We start from the raw sequence: 26,427 nt of genomic DNA, 5'->3' as shown, positions 1-26,427 counted from the left end.
AGTGAGAAGAGAGAGGGAGTGTGTGCATGCGTGCATGTATGTGTGTGTGTGTGAGAGAGAGAGAGAGAGAGACATGCCTAAAGGGGGGGAAAGTGAGAGAGAGAGAGAAAGATGGCCATAGAGAGAGAACCAGTTCTTTTCTGGAACCTTGGTCACCCGCAGCAACGCGCGGGTCCGATACTATATTATATAAAGGAAGAGTTTAGGGATCCAACTACACACAAACTTACATGTGTCACTGTGTAGTCTGTGTATACATATATATATATATATATATATATTCACTCTGGACTGTAGAGCATCTAATGGCAGGGCTACGGCTCCAAGTAGATGGGCTCTCTCTCTCTTCGAACCAGCTACGGCCTTACCAGCTTCACCTCAAAGGGTCTCCCACTAAAAAGCACGATCCGAGCTGCCGCCGCCACTACACCTGCATCAACGCGCTGCAGCAGCAGGATGGAAATCGCTGCACGAAGCTCGTCACTTTCCTGGGCAAAGGAGGCTCCGGCAAAACCATTGCCTCTCTTCTCGCAGCTCATGTATGAGATCCATAAACAATGCCACTGTATTTGTGATTTCCATGCAACCCAAATGATTGATTTTTTTGTAGGTTGTCAAGCTCTAGGGTATGTTTCGATAACATTAGATGACAACATCAAATTGGCAGCCTTTTTTTTTTTCCAGTGTAGTAGAGAAAATTGCTATGGATATGGTTTGGTAGAAATTAACGACAAGGTTTTGCCTCCTATGTGGCAGAGATTAGTAAGAGGGTTCTGCTTATGTAGATGATTCATCGGATAGGGGTTTATGTACTGTTGGTCATTGTTTTTTGCACATGCATGTATATGTGTGTAATTTTCTACATACATGCATATACATGTATGTGCATACATAGTGTAGGTGCTTGTGTATACACACATACCTAACATGTGTATGTGTATAAAGGGTTTGCTAATGTAGAAATTGTTATTGATAGGGTGTGGCAAGTGTAGGATTTCCCTTGAAAGAGTTTTGGTCATATGATGGGATTCAATTTTGAGTTATTTGGAAAAAACCTACCATGCAGCATTATGCAAACACAGGCATGCGCACTTGTCTAGTGTTGCAATCTCAGGAACCCACAGTGGATTACCTGCTTGGCCGCAAGATAGGAGGCTCCCCAACATCTTTTTGTGAAGGCGCTCTTGATGTCGTACGTCTCGAATCAACCAAGGTTACGTTGCTGCAACTAAAAGACTAGTTTTACTTTTTTGAGATTTTCCATCTAATTGAAGCCATGACACTGTAAGCGACTTATTTCTTGCAGCTCCTCCTTGATCCACTAGCACAAATTAAGAAGGCTGATGCTAGGCTTAATTTCAGCCAAGGAGCCTTAGATGAGGTTTGTCTGAATCCGGTGGTTTACATGAGTTGAGAATGGCAAGCATGCTAGCATGGGATATGGCATTCTTTGATTAAGGCCTGTTATTCTCAAGTTTATAAGGTTTTTCTTTGGTCTGGCTATTCTAATGGAGGATGTTGATAGTATGGTTTTCAAAGAGTTCATAAAAATGCCTCTTGAAATGCAGGTAGTGGGTGAGGAGCTTAGTGTTCTTCCTGGTATGGATGCGCTCCTGGCACTCGGAGCTATGGAACGGTTTATCGGGTTTGCAGGCGATGTTCTCAAAAGCCGCAAAGCTAATCAAATGTATGATATGGTTGTTTATGATGGCTTAAGCAGTGAAGAAACTCTTCGACTTCTGGGGGCAGCAGAAAAGTCAAGGTGATTTGCAAATGAAGGCAGTGTTTGCATGTGTCTGAGTTGATGTGCTCCAACATTGTAGGCTTTGTTGATACCCAAGGTTTTACTTCTGTTTCATCTGTGCAGTCTGTGTAGTGGGTGGTTGCCCGATTTCACCTGTTAGGGTTCTAGAATTTGAAGTTTACCATTTTTCTGATTTTGAATCTTGGAGTAGATGGTATTTGCAGCGTGCAAGGGGCTTAGCGGAGAAGACGGACACAGGTAGGGTCACGTCTCCGTCTATTCTTCGCCTGTTGGAGGTCTCTGTGATGCAAGAGAGCGGCACTGATACCAGCGGAAGAACTATTGCGGAACTGTGGGATGGGGCTGACAAAGTTCTTGAGGTTACTTTATTTATCTCTTAAAACAAACATTATTTTCCTTGTATATATATATTTTTTGTATTTGACCATTTATTTTGGAATTTTACAGAAAATTTCTCAAACATTTGCAGACTCAAAGAGGTTTGCTTGCTATTTAGTGATGGATCCCAGTAACCAGTTGTCTGTCAGTGCCGCTTTGCGATATTGGGGCTGTGCTATGCAATCTGGTGCACGTGTAGCCGGTGCTTTTTATGCAGAGACACCTGCCAATGCGGAGCAGACATATGCATTCAAAGAAAAGTTTTCTCCTCTCGTTGTAGCTAGTCTGCCGGCCTTGCCTCTCAGTTCAGATGCTGATTGGAAAAAAGCCATTGCCAGCTTGAGTAACAATGCAAAAGTGCTTCTAGAAAAGGATGATTTTAGCGATATTCCGGTTCCAGTGGAGTACAACATGAAGGAACAAGCAGTTGCTTTCTTTTTACCTGGTTTTGAGAAGTCAGAGATCAAATTATCACAGGTTGATTTCAGCACCTCCTTATTTGTTTTGCACATGAATCAAAGAGCTGGGTCAGTTTGGTGGTCATGATTTGAGAGTGGTGGTTGCATATCATCTGCTCATGCTTTTTGCACATGAAGCAGAGAGTTTGGTCAGTTTTGTTGGTCCAGGTCTGAATGATCCTATATATCAGTAGCTTTGGTTTACAAATCACGTGGTTACATGTGAAACATTCTGGCTTTCGTGCCAATGTAAACAACGACTGTCTTGAGACCAGGACTGACAATCGATGCCTTGGGAGCTGTCTTGAGACCAGGACTGACAATCGATGCCTTGGGAGCTGGCTGCTCTACCTCTTGCTCGAGGTTGTCATCCTCTTGCTGCGAGTGATGGGCAGACACTGAAGTGGAATCTGGATCTTTGAGATGCTGCCCCCATTGCCCGAATGATGGTTCGCATCCCCTCGAGAAGAGAGCAGTGAACCGGTTCACCAACATTGCAACTCAGGCAGACAAATGCTTATCTGAAAACACGATGAAAAAATGGTAACAATAAAGGATTTCCCAAAAAAAAATTGTCCCAAACCCTGTCAGGTGCACACAACATGCCATGCTAATCCCTAATCTAATCCCTCATTAGGCAGTAGTGTAGGCATTCATTTAGGGCATGATATTCAGTAGATATAGCAATTGGCCAGCATTCAGAGCATCATAATCGAGTCGGCAGCAGGGTTCCTACAGGGTGCTTAAGGGCTGTGATTAAAGGCATGAAGGCTTCTGCTATGTCACAACCCCTCCTAGGCTTCCCTGATACTACCTAATTAGGCCGGCACCACACACGGGATGTTGGACAAGAAATTTTGCAAGAATCCTAGGCTCTGATAATACTGTAGAAATACTTGTACTATGTTGCGTTAACAAAGATAGATGTGCAGCTGCAGACAAGCATGCACGCGCGCGCGCGCACACACACACACACACACACACACACACACACACTTATATTCTAATGCTAATCCTTGTATTATGTACAATAAACGAAAATACAAATGAGTGTTTTTCAAGTGCAAAGGTGATCATTCCCTGCTGATCTCAGCAAAGTTGCAGCAGATCCCAGACCTTCAAGCAAAACACTAAAACTGCTAGATTGTTTCCTTTGCTCTCCAAATGCCTGTGTTGGTGTGTTGAGAAGCTCCTTGAGATGTAGAATATTTGATGATCTCTATGAGGGCCAGGGGTCCTGTTTATAGCCGTCATGTGGGCTGGTTGGTGAGTTGAAGGTGTCGGTCTACTGTTAAACTTGCAGTAATGTGATGAGCTATGGTGGATCAAATGCAAGAATCAACATGATTAGCAAATAATTAGAAGGTGATTAAGGTAAGATTAGTGTATAATTAATCTAATAGTATAATGTAGGCATGGATACTCAAAAGCCAGCAAATTCTCATTAGACCAATGCTTCAATTTATAGCTTTTGCATCCACAAGGTGCCAAGCATCTAATCCCACTAATTTCTCCTTGATTTATGTCACCTTCTCTACATCTAGAGGCACCTTTTCCTAGAATCTCTCCACACTCCTATATTCATTCATGCTACCCTTGATTCTTTCATTTAGTAGATTCTTCTCACCTTTTCATTGTTACTCACTCAATTACAGACTTCCTTTTATAGTCTCTAGCTAAGAGCTTGTTCTCGCACACACCATTCACTTGTATATTTCAACACCTTCCCTCAAATGAATAATTCTATCACACTTGGACCCTATACCAAGTTTTCTTCTTACTTCGTAGCCTGCGAACCAGTGTCTCAAGTCTCTAACTCATAGTCCTTAACACTCTCTCTTTATGTGTCCAAGGCTACTAAAAGTGCTTGTAACTTTGACTAAAGTGCTCACACATATATCTATCACATGGCTTACATCATCGGTGGCTCAGAGGTGGTTTTACTCTATTGGGGTAGGTTACATTGGGTTATAGGGTTTCTCTTTTCCTCTCTTAGAGAAGATATTCTGACTCCTCTACCTTGGGAGTCTCCGTGAAGTTGGCCGATGCTGATCCTTCTTCATTTGGTTTGCTGTAGCAGTCTCTAGCCATGTGTCATGGCTTCCCACAGTTGTGGCAAGTGAAGATCTTAGCTCCTCCCCCGCCTCTTCCTCATTCTCGTCCTCGTGCGAGATCTCCTTGGGTATAGAGTGCTTTTTTTTTTTCCAATTGTTGGGTCCGATTCTTTCTTCTCTTTGATCTTGTTCTCTTACTCTAATAGAGCTCCTTCTATCTCATGCAGCTTCAAATCTGGTATATTCTTTAAGGTTGCCACAATGTTCTCATACTCTCCCTTATCCACACTCTTTAGAAGCATTGCTAATGTCTCATTATGTTCTACTTTCTTTCCAATGGTTGCAAGTTGTTGTTTGATGCTTTTGTATTTGTTCAAGTGTGGTTAGAGGTTCACTTTCTTTCATGTCAAGTTTGTAGAATTGCATTAGCAGATTTATCTTTGAATTCTTTGCTTGAGTGCTAAATAATTTGTTAAGTTCATCCCATACATCTTTAGCTTGTTGTATCCCTGTAATGTGGTGAATGATTTCATCATTTAAGCTAAGTGCAATGAGTCCTAATACTTTCTTATTTCTGCTCTTTCACTCATTCTCTCTATTCTCCACTGGACATTCATCTCTTCCCTCAACTAGTCTCCATAGTTTCTTACTCATTCTCACTACTCATATGCAGGCCCATTCTCTTCTCACTTCTCTCATTTCAACATTCTGGAGACCCTTCACTGGTGGGCAAGAATATGCAGCTTTGATCCAGTGAAGTATATGTGGAAAGTGTACATGGGGCACATAAAGAAGTCTGAAACTTTGCCCTAGGCTTCTCTCACATGGCTCGTGAGCTCATCACCAAGATGACCGAATGCATTTTCCACCCAGCAGGAAGTTGCAGCCATGTCATAGAGACAAATGTCACTCGTCTCGCAAAGGCTCAAGAGCGGCAAACTACTAAGGATTTATACATCTCTAACCTCAACAACCTCTAGCTCCAGATAGTCTCATCAATGAGAAGAAGTGGTAGTTGATCCAAGCCATCGCCAGAATTATAGAGCTCTATCACCAACTCCAGTTAGCATAGGAAGCCACACAAAGGGCCCACATCAACCTCTCTCTAGACAAGACTATCATCAAGGATTCTTAGTAATGAGCTATTATCGCCAAAGAAGCCCTCAGACTTCCAACACTACGCATGATTTTTGTTTACCATGTATGGAATTGCTCCCCGTTGAACTTAGCTACTTCTTGTGCAATGCTCATGATGATGTGAAGGGGGTCTTACCTCTCGATCCAATTCAAGATTCAAGAGCAGTGTCTACCATTTTACAACTCCAATTTGGTGTTTAATAATGATTACAATAAGTTTACAAGCATGAATACACCAAAACTTGCATAAAGCCTAGGATAGTTGGTTTTGTACTGGATGGTTGGGACATCAAACTAACTTCAAATTGCAATCTAAAGTGATAGAAATCTGTATCAGATACCTAATGGTAAGTTTGTCCTTGATTTGTGTCACCTCCCCTACATTTGGGGGCACCTTTTCCTAGAATCTTTCCACATCCCTATATTCACTCATGCTAGGTTCTTTCATTCAGTAGATTCTTCTCACCTTTTTAGATCCCATCTCCGACAAATTCTCAGCATCGTCCGGAAGGACGAGGATGCACGATATCTTTAGGTGTGGCTACAGTTTAGTAGTGACAGAGTCATCCACATTGCTGTGTTATTTTGCACCACGCCACTCCCCTTACGCCGCACAGCATGGCCAGTCACCATACTTACCATTATATGAGGATATCATGGAGTTCTCACAGTTGGGGGAATTCCTCTTGCTCGGGGATTTCAACGCCAGGACGGGAAGTTAGCAGGTCCCATTACTCGACTTAAACGACCCTATCAGACTACAGGAGGTGGACATCATTGACACAGGGCTGCAGCGATCATCACAGGATCATGAGGAGGTCATAGTGTATGGGAGATATTTCTTAGAGTTGGGAGCTACACATGGTCTCGTTATCTATAAGGGGATGTCCTGATGGTCCTCCTCCGGTGCCCTCACCTCCTTTCCTCACTCAAGAGGTACTAGCACTGTGGACTATCTCATGGGATCTCTGGCTTTGGCACACCTTATCCCCGACTTCTCCATTCCGCCACCCCCTTTTGAAGCTGACCATGCCTACCTCTCTTTCACTCTTACGTGCACACCACCCGTCCCTCCACCACCCCCCCTATCTCACATTACACTCAGGTCCTCTTTGATCATGAGTTTGACCTTGTTTACTCCAACCACATCTACCGCCAACTCCAGGATGTGGAACCTACTGTCCCCCTATCCACCCTCACAACACAACTCACCACCATATTCCACACATCCGCCACTGCTTCTTTCATCTGCATGCGGTGGTCTACTGCCAAGCCACCTTGCGGTTCCATGCCCCAGAACTGTTGGTATGGTGACGAATGTCGGGCCACATGCTCCCGTCTTAAGCATCAGGTACAGATTGATCACGAAGCGCCAAGCGCAACGGATTTCTCAACGGCTCACCCAACGCAAGAAACGGGAGTTCTATGCTCGGAAAGAGGATGAGTTATACCGACTTTTCTTAGGGCCGAACTACAAAGAGGCATGGAGGAAACTCCGAGAACATCGCCCTCCCACACCTATCACTTGCCCGGATACATGGCACTCCTATGCACGCTCCCCCCCATCAGCCATCCCTACCCCCACCACCAGATCCTTGTCCCACCACCTCCACCTTCTTCACAAAGGGCATGGTCCTCAAGGCCATTCGTAGACTACGCAATGGACGAGCCCAAGATCATGAGGGACTCACTGCTGAGTACATCTCGCATGCCCATGATACCCTAGCGCCCCTACTAGCCTCCATGTTCAATAGAGCCTTTTGTGAAGGATTTCCACTCTCTTGGTCCACCAACACCATCACCCCCATCCTCGAAGCCAGAGATCCACTTGATCCTAATAACTACAGGACGATCATGATTGGCCACACATTGGCCAAACTCTATGGATCAGTGCTAGAGACGGAGCTCAGTTCATTTGTAGAGAGCCAGGGATGTAGAGCCTCAGGATAGGCTGGCTTTCGGAGGAGCTACTCTACCCTTGACCACATCTTCACCCTCCGTGCCATCATCGAGGAGGGTAGAGCACGACACCAGAGGATTAACTGCTGCTACTTTGTGGATTTCCGCAAAGCTTTTGATACTGTACCCCGAGCCCGCCTCTTACACTGTCTACAGGAGATTGGAGTCCCATTTGACATGGTTTGGAGCATCATCGCCCTCTATGAGTCCGTCACCGGACGAGTGAGAGCCCCAGGAGGTACATCACAGGAGATTTCTAGCACTATTGGGGTGAAACAGGGCTGCCCTCTATCACCCACTCTTTTCGGCCTCTACATTGATGAGATCTCGAGCTTCATTGATGGATTAGGTGGGGCTGGTCCCACACTGGCAGGCATATTGATCCCCATACTACTTTATGCAGATGACATTGTTCTCCCCTCAGACTTAGCCGAAGGGCTTCAGAGACAGTTGGATGCCTTACATGACTTTTGCACTCAGCGGGACCTCTCTGTTAACCTTGGTAAAACCAAGGTAATGGTCTTCAATACCTCTCGCCCCGTCACATCCAGATTGAGCTTCACATATCCTGTGGAGATTGTCTCATCCTATGTCTACCTTGGTGTCACTTTCAGTGGCCCACGCTTTACCATGCTTCCCGCAGCACATGCCAGAGTGACGCGGGGATATGCAGCCTTGAGCTTACTTGAGCGGCAGTGCTTCTAGGCACATTTCCAGGAGCCCAGGACGAAGGACTGACTTTTTGACACCCTTGTCACACCAGCCTTGATGTATGGAGCAGCTTTCTAGGGGCCAGATTTATCCGATGAGGAGTGGCAACGAGTTGAGAGGCCCCAGGTCATGATATACTCCCGTATGATCCGTAGCAAACCATCAGTCCCACACCAGATTATCTAGGCAGAGTTTGCTGCAGCCCCGATGGTAGTGGAGGCACTCTTCCAGACAGTCACATACCTCCATCGCATTAGTCACATGGATCCCCATAGGTACCCGAGGCTTGCCCTGGTGTCCTCCAGACAGCTAGCACTTGAGGGGCACTCTTTAGTATGGTATGCACTAGTTTCCACTTGGTTCTCAGTATATGGGCTCTGCATGGACTGCTTACCCCCACAGTTTGGACTCCCCTTTTCTCCGGTTGTCTCACGAGGATACCAACCGGGTTATCCAATCAGATCTTCTTAGTCTCTACACACATTGCACATGTGGAGCTCCCCACGAAGATGCACTTTTAAAGAGTTCACTTCCTCACACTCACTGAGGATGGATTCATCCAGCAGTAGGGCTACTTGAGTGTTCACATGTTCCATGCCATGCGGATTGCGATTGGCCAGATACGGGGTTTTCTTCCCACCGCCTCAGAGTATAGACAGGTAGAGCTGAGCGCATCTACAGAGTATAGACAGGTAGAGCTGAGCGCATCTACAGAGCGCATCTACAGATCATCAGCAGTCGGCCAGCTCTGGCATGGAGTCGTGGACCAGTTCAGCTGTCGGCTAGCAAATGGGCTGCCTCCCAAGCCACAAAAAATGGAAAAAATAAGGGAAAAAATGCGGAGAGTGGGGAAAAATGATAAAACACCTCATAAGGGCGGGCACACCCACAACAAAGGCCTTGGTGTATAAATCTAGACAGGAGATGACTTCTAACACCCCCTCTCAGCTCCTGGCTGTGAAACCAACCACATGGAGCTGGGGTGCCGCCTGAGCAAATCCTGAGAGAGCGACTTCGTGAAGAGGTCCACCGTATTGTCCTCCGTCGAACAGAACTCTAGCAAGATGTCATCAGCAACGATCTGTTCACGAACAAAGTGCCTCTGGATGACCATGGGTTCCTCCAGTGGAAGCCCAAACCTGCAATGCAACCTTTGCATCCAAACCACCTCACAAGCAGCATCACAAACAGCCCGGTACTCTACCTCTGTGCTCAACAAGGCAAAAGATGACTGTCTCTTACTGCTCCAAAAACCTGCTCCTGGGCCTGAAGTAGATCTCCTCGTGTTCGGATCTCCTCCCCAAACCGAGTCACTCCAATCGTGGAGTCGGACTCCATCCAACAACCCCCCTCCTGTGTACAAGAGTCCATGATCCACCAAATCCCAACTGCTGTTTTTATGGATAGAATCCATCTCATTTTGCATGGCTTGCATCCAATGCTCATCCTCATGAACCTCTTCAAATGAATCTGGCTCATTTGCATCACAAAGTGTACTCATGCAAGCAACATTTGCGTGTTCTCTTGCATTAGGTGAACCAGCCCGTGTCTTGCTACCAAGTGGAGCTGAAAGTTTGCTCTCTTGTAAAGTACGGAGCAGCCAATGAGGCATAACTCTAGCCTCCTCCATTGTTGTCCGCTCTTGCTCCGCTGCTTCCTCCACATTTTGAGGTGTAATGAGCTTATTCAAGGGCTGATTTGGAGCACTCAAATGCTGTCCATTGGGCAAAGTTGATGGCTGATCTATAGAGCCATCAATTCCGAACGCGAGAAGTCCTTCAAACATGTTATGTGGGCCCGAAGGTGGCTGTCCAAAAAATTCAGCCAATGGCTGGTTTGAATTTTCGGCAAATACAACAACTTTGTTGTCCAAAATCCTTTGTGTGGAAGGATTAAAGAGACGGTAGCCTTTTACTACCACTGCTGTAACCCACAAATATGCACTTAGTAGCTTTGTCATCAAGCTTACCTCTCAACAGCTGCATGCCGCAAAAACCACAGGAAATGCAATCCTGCCTCCCAAAGAGTCATCTGCAACCATGAGCTCAACCGCCTCATCAGGAAGCTCCCGTCCAATCTGGTGTCCATCAACCAGATCCATGAACCATTCTGCTTCTGAGTCAAAGAGGCATCACAGTGCTCACAAGGATCAACACCTGTTACGGTGCATAAACAAGTCTTGGAAACCTGTTGAAGACCACGCAAGGCCTTCTGAAACCTGTCAACCACCCCCTCTGAATCTGGAACCACAAAGCCTGGAGAAACCATCTCCGTCTGCAAGTAATCACCTGCCACCTGCCTGGCTTTCCGAAAGGTCCCCGTGGAAAGAACATCCTCATCTACTGGAGGTTCTTTGTCTCGAATACTACGAGACATCAGAGCATAAGTGACCTGTTCAGTTTTCTCTGACTGACGAACACAAGAACTACCAACATCAGTACTGGAAAGTTCCTGCCAACTGCTGTCATCTACTGGCAAGCTAACCACCATCTGGTCCCGGAAAGCCTGCACCTGCAACGTATCCACACACACGTAGCCATTACTAGACTGCCACTCATCACAAACCTGAGGACCTGGAGAGAGAGAGTGCTGAAAGCTTGTAAGCTCCATTCTCACTCCGCCTTCCCAAACCACTTGGCGTGTTGCTTTGTCCTAGAGAGCAACAAAATGCTCATCAAACTCCACCCGTACGCTAGTCTTGCAAACCTGATGCACTGACAACAGATGAAAACCAAGTGCTGGAACATACAACACCTGGGAGGAATGCTTCCTCCCTCTGCCATCGAGAATTATCTCCATCCTGCCCTCACTGTGAACTGGGATAGTGGATGTATCACCAGTAAGAATATGACCAGAAAGCCTGCAGAGATCTTGTAAACCGGAATGGGAAGGAGTCATGTGCTTGGAAGCACTACTATCGAGAATCCACTCCCGAGTAACCGTTGTGGAGAGTCCTCCAATCTCCTCCTTGCCTGAAGAAAATGAAACATCGGTGTCCATCACCTCCAGGTGCACAAAAGCCGGAGTCTTCATGATTGCTGCTTGGGAATCTTCATCCTTCTCGGTCTTCCGCTTGGGACACTGCCTCCAGTAGTGGCCTTTCTCGCCACAATCATTACAGGTCCTCTCTGCCTTTAGTTTCTCGCGGTCAGAAACGGACTTCTTCTCAGAAGACTTCTCCGACGAAGCCTTCCCTTTGCCCGTGTTACGGCCTTTCGACCGTTGGCCAGTCAAGGCCTCCGAACCTCCAGCCTGAGGAGGGTTCGTGAATCTTTTCTCCTGGTCCAGGACCATGGGCACAAGCTCCTCCCACGTGATTGTGCTGAGCCTGCCACTGGTAATAATAATCGAGTAAAATGCTGAGTACGAAGAGGGCAAGTGTGACAGCAACGTTATGGCCATGTCCTCTGACGATATCTCCTTCCCAGCCTGAAGAACTTCTTGCTGAAGAGCCTGCAGCTTGTTAATATGCTCCTGTATCGTCGACGACTTTGCAGGGTTCATAACCCGCATCTGTACTTCCAAGGAAATCCTCTTCATGGGTGATACCCTATTGTAAAGTGAGGCCAAATGCTGCCATATACCTCTGGCCAGCATCATATGCTTTACATGATTGATTACTTGTGGTGTGCAATGAGAAAGATAAACGAACGGACCCTGGCGTTGACACGATCCCACTTGTGTGTCTGAGCCTCCCGGTCCTTTCGGGTCGACGGTAACTCCCCTTCCTCGACTTCCGGCCGTGGAACCCCAACAATGACGAAATCAGGGAGGTCGTAAGACTCCAGAACAGATTCCATCATAACCTTCCATATGCCGTAGTTGCTCCCGTCCAATTGACGGTCCACCGGGAACGTGGGGAGTGTCGGGATCTTCACATGCCTCTCGGCCATCTCATACAGATCTGCCATTGCGGGGATGTACAAAGGGTGGCTGGGTGGGAACAAAGAAGAACTAATACCTGCAGCAAATCAGCCCGCCATCCTCTTGCTTCTCCTCTTCCCGAACAGTCCAAAACAGTCCACCAATCAGCCACACAACAGTCCCCCTCTTGCTCACACAAATCCCAAGAACTATCTAGAGCCTAGGGCTCTGATACCATGTCAGTATACGCAGCGGAGATGATGACCAGATCTGGGAACACAAGAGCAAAAACGCATGCAGAAAAATACAGCACAAGAGAGAGAGAGAAATAGGTGTGTAACTCTGCTCTGATATACACAAGAAGATCCCGGTATGATACACTGAGTGGTATGGGGGTGGGGGCCTATTTATATGCCCCCATAGCAGCAGTCGGCCTGCTGTAGGCAGCCGACTGGCCCTGAGAACTCCATGACCAGCACACATCTCCATTCGGCCAGATCATCAGCAGTCGACCAGCTCTGGCATGGAGTCGTGGACCAGTTCAGCAGTCGGCCAGCAAATGGGCTGCCTCCCAAGCCACAAAAAATGGGAAAAATAAGGCAAAAAATGCGGAGAGTGGGGAAAAATGATAAAACACCTCATAAGGGCGGGCACACCCACAACAAAGGCCCTGGTGTATAAATCTAGACTGGAGATGACTTCTAACAGTTTCACTGTCTATTTCGTGAGGGGTTCGGTTCACTCTCCAGGATCATTGACTTCCAGGACCAGCGTTGCCTGGGCCTCTTCTTGCTTGAGCTCCGCAGACACAGGGACACCTTCTTGAGACACAGGCCCCAACCACCCCGCCCCCTCCCTCGGCAGCCAACCATCACCAGTTTCTTCTGGACCCAGGAGGTGGAGGACACCGACATAGTGGATCTTGTGGACCTTCCACGAGCTGCTTTGGACCTACCTCGCACGAGAGGAGTTACCTCGGACCGAGCCTCTGCACTCCAGCGTGCCCGACGCCCTCGACCCCCCCATCGGCCACGATCACCTCATTAGCTCCAGATCCAGGACATGCTTCACTGCCATCGAGCTACCTTTCTACGTGACATAGCTGAGGGAGACCTCTCGGCCATACTCGTCAGCCCCATGCTTGACATTTTGGAGAGTGGTATACCATCTACTCGGAGCTGATGTTGCTCCCATGTTTTTATGTTCTTAGTATTTCATGATGAGTTTCCATGGACAGTTTGTATCATCCCAGTGAGATAGCTATATTTATGTTTTCTTTTTGTTTTATTTTCCATTCCATGATGAGATATGCCATGGACATTATTGTATCACTTTGGTCTCATAGGCCCATTGGGTCTTTAGTAGACGCTTAATATCTCTCTTTCTCTCTCTCTCTCTCTCTCTCTCTCTCTCTCTCTCTACTATTTGCGTTTTGCATCAAGAGTTCCTATCTCTGTGTGTAGGGCTGAAAGAAGACAAAGAGCTTCCGTGCATGTAACAACAAAGGTTTTCCTTTGGAAGAACTAGTTTGGGAAGAGCAAACAGTATACTAGGCATTCAAGATGGAGTACTTGCGATGAGTACCTGATCAAGTGGAGGGAAGATTGAAGAGGTAGGTGTAAAATGGGTGCTTGCGAAGCGTGTTTATGAATTGATTGATTGTAACTAATCAAAGACTTAAACCCATGTTCAAATTGCTTCTTCTTCATTCTCAATACACAGTAGAGAGAGAGAACCTAATCTGCCATGTATTACTAACATGAAATTTATACAATGCCGAATAGAGATACTCAATAGTAGAGCTACTCTTGAGTTCTCAATGACTTGATGATGGTCAATGTCAAATGAATGAATATGGTTGAAGCCTGTCCTATTTATAGTGTCTAATGTTGACGAGTTGGCTACCAACAATAATGTCAAATGAATGAATATGGTTGAAGCCTGTCCTATTTATAGTGTCTAATGTTGACGAGTTGGCTACCAACTCTGAAACCGGTCTATGGACACATAAAGCGGTAATTCATTCACAAATAACCTGGACTTACTCAGACACACAATCACAGAATCCTCGCTCCCTCGCTCAACAACACATTGGCCCCGAAGTCCGGCGCCCCTTGCGGTATTTCTTTATTGTTAAAAGGTTGGAAATTACAAAGCACAAGTGCAACAAAGCACTCTACTTGCATCAGCTGAGTTTTACAAATTCTGGGAGAAATTTGCCAGCATAACTGCACTAAAACTGTTCCATAACATCTCAGAATGAGTCCCAACTGATAGGCTCACTTCCATAGGCATCAGGCTACCCAATGGAGTCCAAAACATCACAATTCAGCTTGCCGTAATTTTCTGCACAGACCTGTTTTCAGCTCTGTTTTCAGCCCAAAATAACCCTTGTACTGTCCTGGAGGACTTTAGCAAAGTCCTACTGCATTTTGGCATCAACCGGGCAACATAACAGCCCAAAAACAGCACCTAAACAGTGCTGAAACAGCATTGTATTGAAGAGGTTATTACCCTCTTCCGTCCCTGCTTTGGTGTAAGAACCAACTACACCTGTTCCTGTTCAAGGAGGCAACTAACCTTTGCATATAAGCATGAAATTCACACAACTGTACCTGATTTTATTTGATGAGAGCATTTCCATAGTCTGCAAGAGAGAGAAAGAGAGAGAGAGGCTATGGGGAGCAAGCTCAACCCTCAATTCATGAGTTGTAGGGCAAGGGAGTGCACCACCATAGTTGTTTTTCCTGCAACAAAACCACACGATGGCTGCAAATGAGTCTCCTTTTTTTCCAAATTCCCACGCTTCCCTCTTCTCTATGAGGAAAATGCACCAAAATTTGACACTTGGCACATTTTTAAGCCTTTTCCACCATGCAATCTTCCAGGCTAAAAATCTCCTGACTGATTCACATTCTCACAACAGTCCTTTGTCAGCTTTTGGTCCCCTTGACATTCCGCACAAACTGACGCGAACACTTTTCAATTCCGACACTGCCAAAAATAGCAGTTTCCTAGATTTTAGGGATGATGTCATCTGCATTCCTTCTGGTCTCCTGATCATCTTTGACCACTATGGTCACTTCAGAATTTGCTTAGAATTCAAGATACATTCACATTTCAGTGGCGGCCACTTACTAGTGTAAACCAGCATATACCCTCATTCAGTGGCCATGTCCTGGACACTGTCATTCATCTTTCAGTGCAGTTCTCAGGCTTAGCCAACCATTGGTCCAAAGTCCCACTGGCTGACCCATTCTGACATTGCAATGGCCCAAGCCCTTCCAAGAGATCTCGGGGGAAAACAACAGCAACCAAAGAGAAAGAAAAGAAAAATATATATTTATAAAGAAATGTAAATAAGGAAAACAACTGCAAAAAGTTTCACCTCCTGGTGACAAACTCTACTAACCCTAACAATAATGTCCAACCAGTCTAACCAGGTGTGTTTACACAATAACACAACTTTGTCCACATTGGGTTGCTCATTGGGTCCCTGGACAATTTTACAAAGATTCGGCACAATAGCCCTTACAAACGTACTCGATCTCTAAGTTGGCCAATGGGTAGAAGCATGTCCACGTTGAGCATGAGTGCAATTGATGCTCCACCTCTCCAACCTTGTATTGAATGTGTGGCGAACTTGCTATTTGCTCCACACACTGGTCTGAACTCCAATAGCATGGCAAGTGGACCTCCTATCTCCAATGATGTCTCCGCTCACTGCCTCCTCGGTGAAGGAGATAGCACAGGCGGAAGCATAAACATTTAACATATGAGAGAGTGCAAAGGAGATTGAGAGAGTTGGACAAGATCACCTTTTATAACAGCAGTAAAGCTTTACAATGGCAATAGCCAGCAACTGAGCATTGAACAATGTGCAAGGGAAGTGGATGAATGAGTGAATAATGGGGGAACTCCTTATATAGTGCAAGAGAGACCTAGCCGACTGTCTCTAGGGCCGGCCGACTGGCCTTGGACAAAATAAATAGGAGAAAATGTGAAATACCAAATAAATGGTAAAGCCCCAAAAACACAGAGATGCACAATTCTAACACCCCCTTTGCAGCTCATAGTGTGCAAGAGTTGGATGAAGATAAGTCGATGAAGATGCAACCATGGACCCTCCAGCACCGCGATTACTGGAATCACCTCGGAGAGAGCATCCACCAACCTATTTTCTCAAAACAAAATGCCACCACGAACAGCCAGGAACTTTGCTTGGCCACGAAATTCCTACAGGTGTGCAGTGAACTCCAAGAATAGATGATGAGCTGCTGGACACACCGCGTCCATAATCCCCAACAGTGGACGGAACACATCACGTCCCAAAAGCCTCGAACAATGAACTTGGAAGAGATCCAGTTCATAATCTCTGTTGTACCAAAGATAACAATGTCATGCCAAATGTCTAGTGCTTGGAACTCCAAATCACGGTCCCCATGCACGAGTAAGTGTAGCTGTAATCAGCCCCCTCTCCCGCCCACAAGCCTCTTCTGGCTGGAAGCACATGGGGGGAAACTGCCATGTGTACTAGAGAAGTACACCATCTAGGTTTTCCTGAGCCGGAAGCGCCTTGGGAGCCCTAGAAGTGGTACTAGAATTTATATCACTATCCTGTGTCGTGTCTTTGCCTTTTCTCTGAGATGAAGCCTTGCCCTTGGTCTTGTCCTTCTTCTTGGACAAACAATCCTTGGACAGATGTCCTCTCTTCCCGCAAGAGAGGAAGCCTTGCCCTTGGTCTTGTCCTTCTTCTTGGACAAACAATCCTTGGACAGATGTCCTCTCTTCCCACAAGAGAAGTATAGACTCCGACCTTTCTTTTGAATTGAGGAAAGTGCTTGGTCAGAACTGTTGACTGACACCTTCAACTTGCCCTGGGAAACGAGAACGGACTCCTCCTCCAAAAGTAGGGAGCTAAGATCATTAAAATTCAATTGAGTGGATGTGACCTGGCACCGCAAAGATCAAGAAATCACATCATAGTCCAGAGGAAGCTTGGTGAGGAGAAGAGCAGCCAGTTGAGAAGAGGACAAAGCAGCACTCATAGCTAGTAAAACTGGTCATGAATAACCTTGGCCTTCATGAGAAAAGACTGCATTGATTTGCCTTTAGGAATTAACAAGCCGTAGGGCTACCCCTACAAGGTAACTGCCCTCATCGATGAATCTCTTGCAAACAGATCCTCCAATTTTGACCATACCTGATGAGCACTGGTGAGGGTTTGCATTGCTGGTGAGACCTCCTTGGTGATGGTCCGCACAAGCACAGAATGTGCCTTCGAGTCCCAATTCTCCCTGTCTTGTAATTCCGCAGCAAATTCATCCTCCTGATCTTGACTCCACCTCCTAGAGTTTTGAGGATGCTCGGGCTTCCTTTCAGTGCCCTGAACAATGTCCCACAAACCCTTGTGGATGAACTAGATCTGCATATTTGAAGCTTCCAATGAGCATAGTTGGGTCCTTTCAACTTGTCATCCTTGTTCATACAAGGGGGGAGCCATATCCACAGCAACAAAGAACAAATCTCAGCTCTCAAACACTTCTCTCAAGTGCTTTCCAACGAAGCGAGGCACCAGTAACAATCAGCCCCCTCTCAAACCTGAGAGAGAAAGAGGCTGGACAGCAGCAAAACAGTCCAAGATCCACCGGGAACCTCCTACCGGAAGGGCAGGGACTCGTGGAGGAAGAAGACAATGTAGGGCCACTTGTCTGGCAGCACCAAATGCAAAGAACTCACCAAAAACATATGCAGGTGCGGAAAACACAGCCACAACTCCACCTTTTGCCTCTGTAGAAGAAAATGCAGCTAAGTAAACGGGCCGGCTTGCCTTTGCAGGAGAAAACGCAGCCACCAAAACTGGCCGGCATCAAACAGCAGGCTGGTTGGACCTGAAAACGCAGCACAGTTGGGAAACGCAGCCACTTGTTGTCACCGAGCTTTGCGGGTTCAGATCACAACACGTTCCCTCGAGTTTGATGATCTGTGTACTCTCCTCTTGGAAGAGGAATCCATTCTAGTTTCACAGGGGAAGTTGAAAGTTTCATGGTCTATTGGACCTGATCAAGCACTCGCGACGGTGTAGAAGAAAGTTCGGAGTCGGTGTTACAAGTGTGGGAAGAAAGGCCACCTGTCAAAGGATTGTCAGTCGAAGGACAAAGGCAAAGCTAAGGACAAGGGCAAGTCTTCAAAGAAGGGCAAAGACAAGTCACATGACACTGACACAGACTCGTCTAGTGACAACCCGAGCTCTCCCAAGGCCTTACAGACTGGAGAGAACATGACTGGTGTCCTGCTCTGATCCTAAGTGCATCCCTCCGCGTGCTGTCTTCCAGAAACGGTTTGTGGGCGGAGAGGGGGTTTTCAAAAGCTCTCTTATATTAAATCTAGAGCATGGGACCCGTGTGTCGGAGTTCCAAGTATAAAGACAGGCAAGTTCACTTGATGGTCCGGATGAGTTCCAGGATCAACCAAGTTTCCTTCATGGTTCGGATGAATTCCAGAACTATTGGTTAGCAGAGACTATGGACAGGATGTGTTCCATGTTCATTTGTTCGAGGTTATTGGATGTGATGTGTTCACAGTTCTACTTTGAGTTTGGAGCCAAGCAGATTTTCTTTTGCTCTTCTTTTGCTCTTTATAGTGGCATTTTGTTTTTTGAAGACAACAGGCTGACATGTGCATTTTCCGAGGTGTACTCACTACTGGCCATGCTGAGGTGTCCATGGTCGCACCTTCATCATCAGTTTTCTTCTTACTTTTTTTTTTGCACACTTCAAGATGCAGAGGGGGTGTTAAAAAATTGCATCTCTCCTTATGCTGTCGTGGAGTCCTGTCGGCCTGTTTTCTACAGCCGACTGCTTCATGCACAAGTATATAAGAGTTGCTCTCTTTCATTCATTCCATCATATCTTTCATTGCCCTATTTGTTGGCTCTTGTACTCTGTAACCTCAAGCTAATAAAGCTCTTACTCTTGCTTGCAATCTTTCTCTCTCTCATGTTTATTTGCTTTCGCTTGTGCACATTCTTTCATTCAGCAAGTTTCCAGGACTTGGCATCCCACCGTAACAGTCGTTGATCCTTGTGAGCAATATGATGCCTCCTTGACTCGGAAGCAGAATGGTTCATTGATTTGGTTGCTGAAAACCAGATTGGATGGGGGCTTCTTGATGAGGCTGTTGAGCTCATGTTTGCAGAGGACTCTTTGGGAGGCAGGATTGCGTATCTTGTGGTTTCTACAGCATGCGAAGGATCTTGGACTCTTTTGCATAGGAGGGGGATTGATGGATGGAGTTAGACTCCAAGGATGGAGTGACTCAGATTGGGGAGGAGATCCAGACATGAGGAGATCCACATTAGGCTACAATTTTTCCCTCGGCTTAGGAGCGGTTTCATGGAGACGTAAGAGGCAGCCAACTATTGCCTTATCATCGATAGAGGGAGAGTACTGGGCTGCTTGTGGTGCGGCTTGCGAGGTGGTGAGGTTGCAGAGGTTACTTGGCAGGATTGGGCTTCCACTGGTGGAACCCACGGTCATCCAGAGGCATTTTGTTCGTGAAAAGATTGTTTCTGGTGACATCTTGCTTCTTTATTGTTCGACGGAGGACAATGCGGCGGACCTCTTCACGAAGTCTCTACCTCAGGCTATGCTCCGGCGGCACTCCAGCTCACTGGGGTTGGTTCCACATCTAGGAGCTGAGAGGGAGTGTTAGCAATCATCTCCAGTCTGTATATTTACACCAGGGCCTCTGTTGTGGGTGTACCTGCCCGATTTAGGTGTTTTCTCATTTTTCCCCACTCTCCATATTTTTTCCCTATTTTTTTTCCTATTTTTACAAGGTGTGGGAGGCTGTCCTAAGTGGTCCAGGTGATAGGCGACTGGTTCTGCTGCTCCTTATCTTTCTCTGTAGCTGGCCGACTCCACATGTGTGGTGGCCGACAGACTGGAGCTGGCCGACTGTCATTTATGCAAGTTGGGTGTTATGTTTGCTGCTGTTGGCTGTCCTTATTGCAGGCCAATTGGACCATAGGGGCCATATAAAATAGATCCTTGCCCCACACATGTATTCATTCAGTATTCGGGATTTTCTTGTGTATATATAGCAAAGTTACACGCCTCTCTCTCTCCTTCTCTATTGCTGTATTTTTCTGCAGTGCACTTGCTCTTGTGTTCTCAGATTTTGTCTTCATCTCCGCTGCATATTCTGACAGTTTTCTCCCAAGAAACCAAAGAGCTCTCACACATCTGCCGAAACTCCATGTTCTGTTCCTGCCAGATGTACTTGAAGAAAACCAACACACCCTTGCGGTCAAGGGCTAGGCGAAGGTTGCATCCTTGCGCAATGGAGGAAGGGTGGCTGTAACCAATTGGTAGGGTATGGTAGGATAGGGCAGGTGTAGCCAATTGTATAAAACGCTGCTGGCCGGCCTGTAGCACCCCCTTGGAGGCACCCTGCAGCATTTTGCTGCTGTATATGGCCACCTACTGTGTGTTGCCTTGCAGCCTGAATAGGCTGCATTTTTTCCGAATCTGGTCCCCTACTGTGTGCTGTCCTGCAGTTTGCATAGGCTGCATTTTTTTCTGGATCTGGCCGCCCAGATTTGGCCTTCGAGTGCCCATCACTGGACCCCCCCAATGCGCCTTTTTCCACTCCTGTCTAGCTGTGTTTGAAGCTCCAACAGGCTGCTGTGCTTGCTTGCTCTGTCCGCCCTCTACTTGGAGCATTTGGCCCTCTTTTTTGACCTTTTGCTGAGCGCCCCTTGCACACACAAGGGCTATCTGGTCCATAATTTGCTAAACGCAGCCTTAATGGAAAAAAATGCAAACCTAAGTGAAAATACAGATGTGATGGGGTTCTTTGCGATGGATCTCCATGCCCTTATGAGAGAGAAAAAATTGTAGCCTTTTTGTTGTCACATGGGTGCTGCGGAAGTGTGTTTATGAATTGATTGATTGCGATCAACACCTAATCAAAGACTTAAACCCATGTTCAAACTGCTGCTTCTTCATGCTCAATACACAGTAGAGATGAGATGACCTAATCTACCATGTATTACTAACATGAAATGTATACAATGCTGAATAGAGATGCTCAATGGTAGCATTGGTCCCGAGTTCTCAATGACTCAATGATGTCATGTGCAAGACATGCACTGGCTGAACTTAGAGCTAATCCTGAGGAGAGCAAGCAGATAAAGATAGATTAGAACCGGAGATTTGGAGCATGTGTTGTTGATTTGGCAGGGATTTGACTGATGGTGGACATGGAGTGCCGTTGGCCAGTATATACAGGATTATATCCAGTCGACTGCAACAAGATGAATAAAACTTGTCTAGGAAGCTGGCCGACCAGCAGTCGGCCAGTTTATTATGTCATGTCCAGCCTATAAAAGGCAAACAATGCTCATTGTTTTAGTCATTCAGCCCCTTGCTTGGTTGGGTCATAGGATTAGTCATAGACTAGGTGTAATACCTTTTCATGCAAGGCAGCCAACTCAGCTATCTCTCTCTCTCTCTATCTTCTCTCTCTTCTGCATGCGTTTTGCATCAGCATGTTCCCAGATGGTGTTCAGGGCTGAAAGATGATTCCTAGAGCTTCCGCTTGTGACATTGGTATCAGAGCTTGAGGCTGGTTCTGAGATATCGTTGGTGCCAATGTCCCACCCAACCTTACTGCATCATGCATGGATGAAACCATTGCCTATGTCTTGATCTTATGGTGGTGTGGGAATCAGGAACTTTGTCTCAGCATCAAGCTCAACAAGGCTAAACATTGATTCAATCCCAGATGAAGGTGCGCAGGTCCAAGGTATAGGAAAGTTCACAAGTACGAGGCCCAAGGCAAATAACACAACACATGGAAGAATTCCTAGGAGGTTGGTTGGTGTTGTTCCATAAAGCCCAAGGGGATGGCAGTCCCGTGAGTCGGGTGTCACTCGGGGCACACCAGATAGGCTTTCAGGCAACAGTTCCAGGGGAGGATGATACTCCAAGGAGAGTGCTAGACTCATTTCTCAAGAAAGAAGACCAGAGAGTGTTCAGGGACAGGGCAGGAACGGAATGGGGACTGGATCGAACAGATGCATAGATCTTCATCAGAGTTAGAGTGGAAAGGCTTTCAAGCAACGGTTCTAGAGGAGGATGATCCTCCAAGGGGTGGAGTGAGAGTGCCAGACTCATTTCTCAGGAGAGAAGACCAGAGACAATGTTCAGGGACACGGTAGGAACGGAATGGAGACTGGATGGAACAGATGCATAGATCTTCATCAGAGTTAGAGTGGATTTGGAGATCGGGCCGGGTTAAAAGGTTGCCAGAGTAGGAAGGATGGACTCCGAGAATAGAGAATGGGATGATGATAGTCATCCAAGAATACAGATTGAAATCTTGTCATCAAGTTTAGCAGAGGGGGATGTCATGTGCAAGACATGCTCTGGCTGAACTTATAGAGCTAATCTTGAGGAGCAACCAGATAAAGACAGATCAGAACTAGAGATTTGGAGCATGTGTTGCTGATTTGGCAGGGATGTGACTGATGGTGGACACAGAGTGCTGTCGGCAAGTATATACAGGTTTATATCCAGTCGGCTGCAACTATTATGTCATGTCTAGCCTATAAAAGGCAAACAATGCTCATTGTTTTTGTCATTCAGCGCCTTGCTTGGCTGGGTCATAGGATTAGTCATAGACTAGGATTAGATAAGGTTTAATACCTTTTCATGGAAGACAGCCAAGGGCTGCAAGAACATTGTACCTTTTTACTTTATGATATATTGAATACTCACCTCTCTCTCTCTCTTCTCTCTCTTCTGCATGTGTTTTGCATCAGCATGTTCCCAGATGGTGTTTAGGGCTGAAAGAAGATACCCAGAGCTTTTCTTGTGACCTTTAATGATGATCAATGAATGAATATGGTTGAAGCCTAGACTCCTATTTATAGTGTCTAGTGTTGGTGAGTTGGCTACCAACTCTACCAATCCTAATAATAATGTCCAACTAGGTGTGTTCATGTATTAATCCAATAACTCTATCCACATTGGGTTGCTTATTTGGCGTCTGGACAATATTACAAAGATATGGCACAATAGCCCCTACAAACACATAAATCTGGCCACGTACTCAACCTCTGAGTTGGTGGGTAGAAGCATGTCCACGTCCTACTTGGGAGAGTGTGCACGTAACAAGAGGCTACATGGGGATCTGTTCGGAATCTGAAGTCTGAGTTCCGCAAGTTCATTGTTGAGAACATCAGTGTTCCTTAAGGGGGGAAGTATGTTATGCCCAGGACAAGTTCATATTAGGTGCCTGGGGTTTTACTCAGCTTTCTTATCATTCTTTAGTTTTCTTCTCTCCTCCCTCACTGTTTGAAGGCTCATCAGTTATCCATAAACTCTAGAAGAGAAACCTGGGTGGTCAACACTATGTAATCCCATGAGATGTTGAGCAATTTTGCTCGTGCTTTTACCTTAGAGGGTATGGATGCCGAATTGGTGTAAATCACACCAAGACTGGCAAACTAGGGCAGGGAAAAGCAATGCAAGAAATCAACAGAATGGACATACCATCTCTTAGTTTCTTATGTAGATGTTGATTGAATCGCCCTGATATCAAATGAAACAAGAACTCTTATCTGCCAGGCTTTCACCCGAGTGCCTGTACACAATACCCAATCAACAATCTGGCACTACATCTGATGTTATGGGTGGATATTTGTAGTGCAGCGTACTTGGCTGTTTTATTTAAAAATGAGACTGGCTAGAAAATCTGTTAAGTTGAAAGTTTGTACCTGATCTGAAGGAGGATTTTGGCCTTAATCAGTAATATCAGTCTCTGGTTGAATTTCTCATTAGCATGTTCTTCGCCCTTCTTTGCTTGCATATGGTTGCTGCCTGTCATGTCAATACTAGTTCATGTTGTTTTTGTCCAGGTTCAATTTAAGCTGGCAACAATTGAGATTGAAATGTGTGCATGTGCTGCTGAGCATTTGAAGCTGTATTCTTCTGATGTTTGTAGTGGAGAGGAGGATCGGCACTGCTGATTGAAGTGGGGGATCAAAGGCGGGTCGTACAATTGCCACCAGGCTTGCAAGGAAAGGTGGGTGGTGCTAAATTTGTGGATAAAAGCTTAATAGTGACCATGAAGGCTCGCTAAAGATTTGGGCTTTAAACAATCTGGACTAGTGCAAATTTTTGTTGGTAAAATAATCTGCTCAGGTTTGGGTATTATATATGTGAACACTCTTAGGCACTCCATGGTGTTAACACATGAAGGCCCATGCAAATGGCATCAATAATCTGAAGGCATAGCTTCTTTTGATGGGAGGAAATGATTTGTAAACTGTTGAGCGTCGAGTCTGCAGACTTGTTCTGGTGGGTCTGGTGCAATTGGCCAACCAGCTACTCTGCACATGCGCTTGTGTGCGTGTGCTAACATTCGTCAAGGCTGAATCTGCACTAACCTCTAGAGAAGTTGGCTTTGTTTACCTTTGAAGATGTGTCTACTACTAACTTGACATTGGGTGCTGCTGATGTGAGTGCGGTGCTATACGATTTGTGAAGTCATGATTGCAAATGTAAAGTTCTTTCATTGGCATATATAAAATTTTTACAAGATTATCGATTTTTTTGGGGGTGAGGGGGAGGGGGGGTGGGTTCTGGGAGGAGAATGATGAACCATACACTTTCAACAATAAACAGCCACCAGACTAAAATTTATGCTAAAAGGTGGACAAACAAGATGACAATGTCACAAACTAGGGTTGTCATGTGCAACACCTACTAAGGAAGCTCACGGAGAGTTACGAGCATGTCACAAACTAGTGTTGTCACATGCAACACCTACTAGGGAAGCTCATGGAGAGTTACAAGCATTCTTTAAAAAAAAAACTAGAATTAGAATACTTGGGTACCCTTATCCTCTTGATTGCTTGCACTTGTGTGTTGTCAATGTATTTTGAAAGAACATGTGTCCTTCCGTTTACGTATGAACATCTTGAAGCGCTTGAATGAAGATGGACATAGCAATCACAACACGTCCTCTTCACATGTGTCTTTCTCAAGTTTATATGAACAGCTTATAGAGCTCAAACGAGCATGAATATCGAGGCTATGATTATATTTAATGTGAGCAATGGATGGACATCGACAGAGATCTCAAAGTACATCGTAAGGTTGATAATTCCAAATTCATTACCACATTTGAATTTGAGTCATGCGTCATTCATCAAGTCAGGGGATTTTTGTGCTTGTTTGTGTGAAGTATATATATAAAAAAAAACCATACGTAAAGAATGGCAAGGAGGCGGCACAATCTTCCTTGAAATTTCATAAACATAAGAGAACGTGCCCTTTCCTCGTTTTCTAAATAACACTTTCGATATCGAAAGTGGAGCAAAACACCTTCAGTGTTGAAGGCGGCTATTAGTCTTACGTATTGATTTATGATACATAATCCATTTTCAAATGTGGTAATGAATTTGTAATTTTTAATTTGTCTTTTGAATCTCCATCTAACATAAGAGTAGGCTTCAAGCTCATCGATTGTGGATGTTAGTCTAGCATTGGTTCTTCCTAGTAAGATGCAGGCAAAGCTTCTCCTACAAGTGGCTATCAAGATAGCTTGATCAAATAGCTAAGCCTAAAGAGGACATGCTTGGGGAGCTTCCCAACCCTAATATGGATCAGAACAAAGATACTCAAATGACTCTTCCCAAACCCTAATGTTTCCTTGATTCCACCCTAGGTAGACAAGTAAAACATAAAGGATGTTAGAAACGAAAATTTTGCAGCTAACATAGAGAGTTGTGCAGCACAAGACTTGCAGACATTGCCACCCTTTGTCAGTACCACCCCCACACACACACACACTATCCACATCATCCTCTCTTTAACCCTTCACTTGTCTTCTTACCCCATTTTCCTACACCTATTATCCCATCTCATTTCTTTGAGCATCCATCTTTGTATCTTTGTTGCTTGCGCTTTTTTTTTTGGGGTCTCCTCCCACTTTTGCATAGGACTTCCATTGCATTTAATCACAGTAATTACCTTCCCGCATCATCGATAATGGGCGCTTTGCTGCTCGGCTCTCTTTGAGACCGAGC

At 45.7% G+C, this 26,427-nt stretch overlaps 1 protein-coding gene across 4 annotated transcripts; it reads left to right on the top strand.

The window, feature by feature from the left end:
* Window positions 1–222: 222 nt before the first annotated feature.
* Window positions 223–24,937, top strand: LOC147636282 (P-loop containing nucleoside triphosphate hydrolases superfamily protein). 4 transcript variants are annotated; one of them, XR_015266515.1, is made up of 8 exons: window positions 223–539; window positions 1,067–1,213; window positions 1,307–1,381; window positions 1,569–1,762; window positions 1,956–2,124; window positions 2,213–2,620; window positions 24,253–24,419; window positions 24,570–24,937. XR_015266515.1 is itself a non-coding variant. In XM_086801728.1 (8 exons), exons 1-8 carry the CDS (start codon window positions 231–233, stop codon window positions 24,591–24,593), a joined length of 1,407 nt encoding a protein of 468 aa, XP_086657854.1. In that variant the 5' UTR covers window positions 223–230; the 3' UTR covers window positions 24,594–24,937. The 4 variants fall into 4 exon arrangements, 3 of the variants coding, with proteins under 3 accessions (XP_086657854.1, XP_086657852.1, XP_086657853.1); XM_086801728.1 differs by having other exon boundaries at window positions 24,339–24,419; XM_086801726.1 differs by having other exon boundaries at window positions 24,339–24,937.
* Window positions 24,938–26,427: the final 1,490 nt, after the last annotated feature.

This window comes from Cibotium barometz, chromosome 8 (genome assembly GCF_041138505.1).
Source record: "Cibotium barometz isolate CiBa-2024 chromosome 8, ASM4113850v1, whole genome shotgun sequence".
Lineage (NCBI taxonomy): Eukaryota > Viridiplantae > Streptophyta > Polypodiopsida > Cyatheales > Cibotiaceae > Cibotium > Cibotium barometz.
The sequence above is the reverse complement of the archived record's forward strand: the minus strand, read 5'-3'. Positions and strand labels throughout refer to the sequence as shown.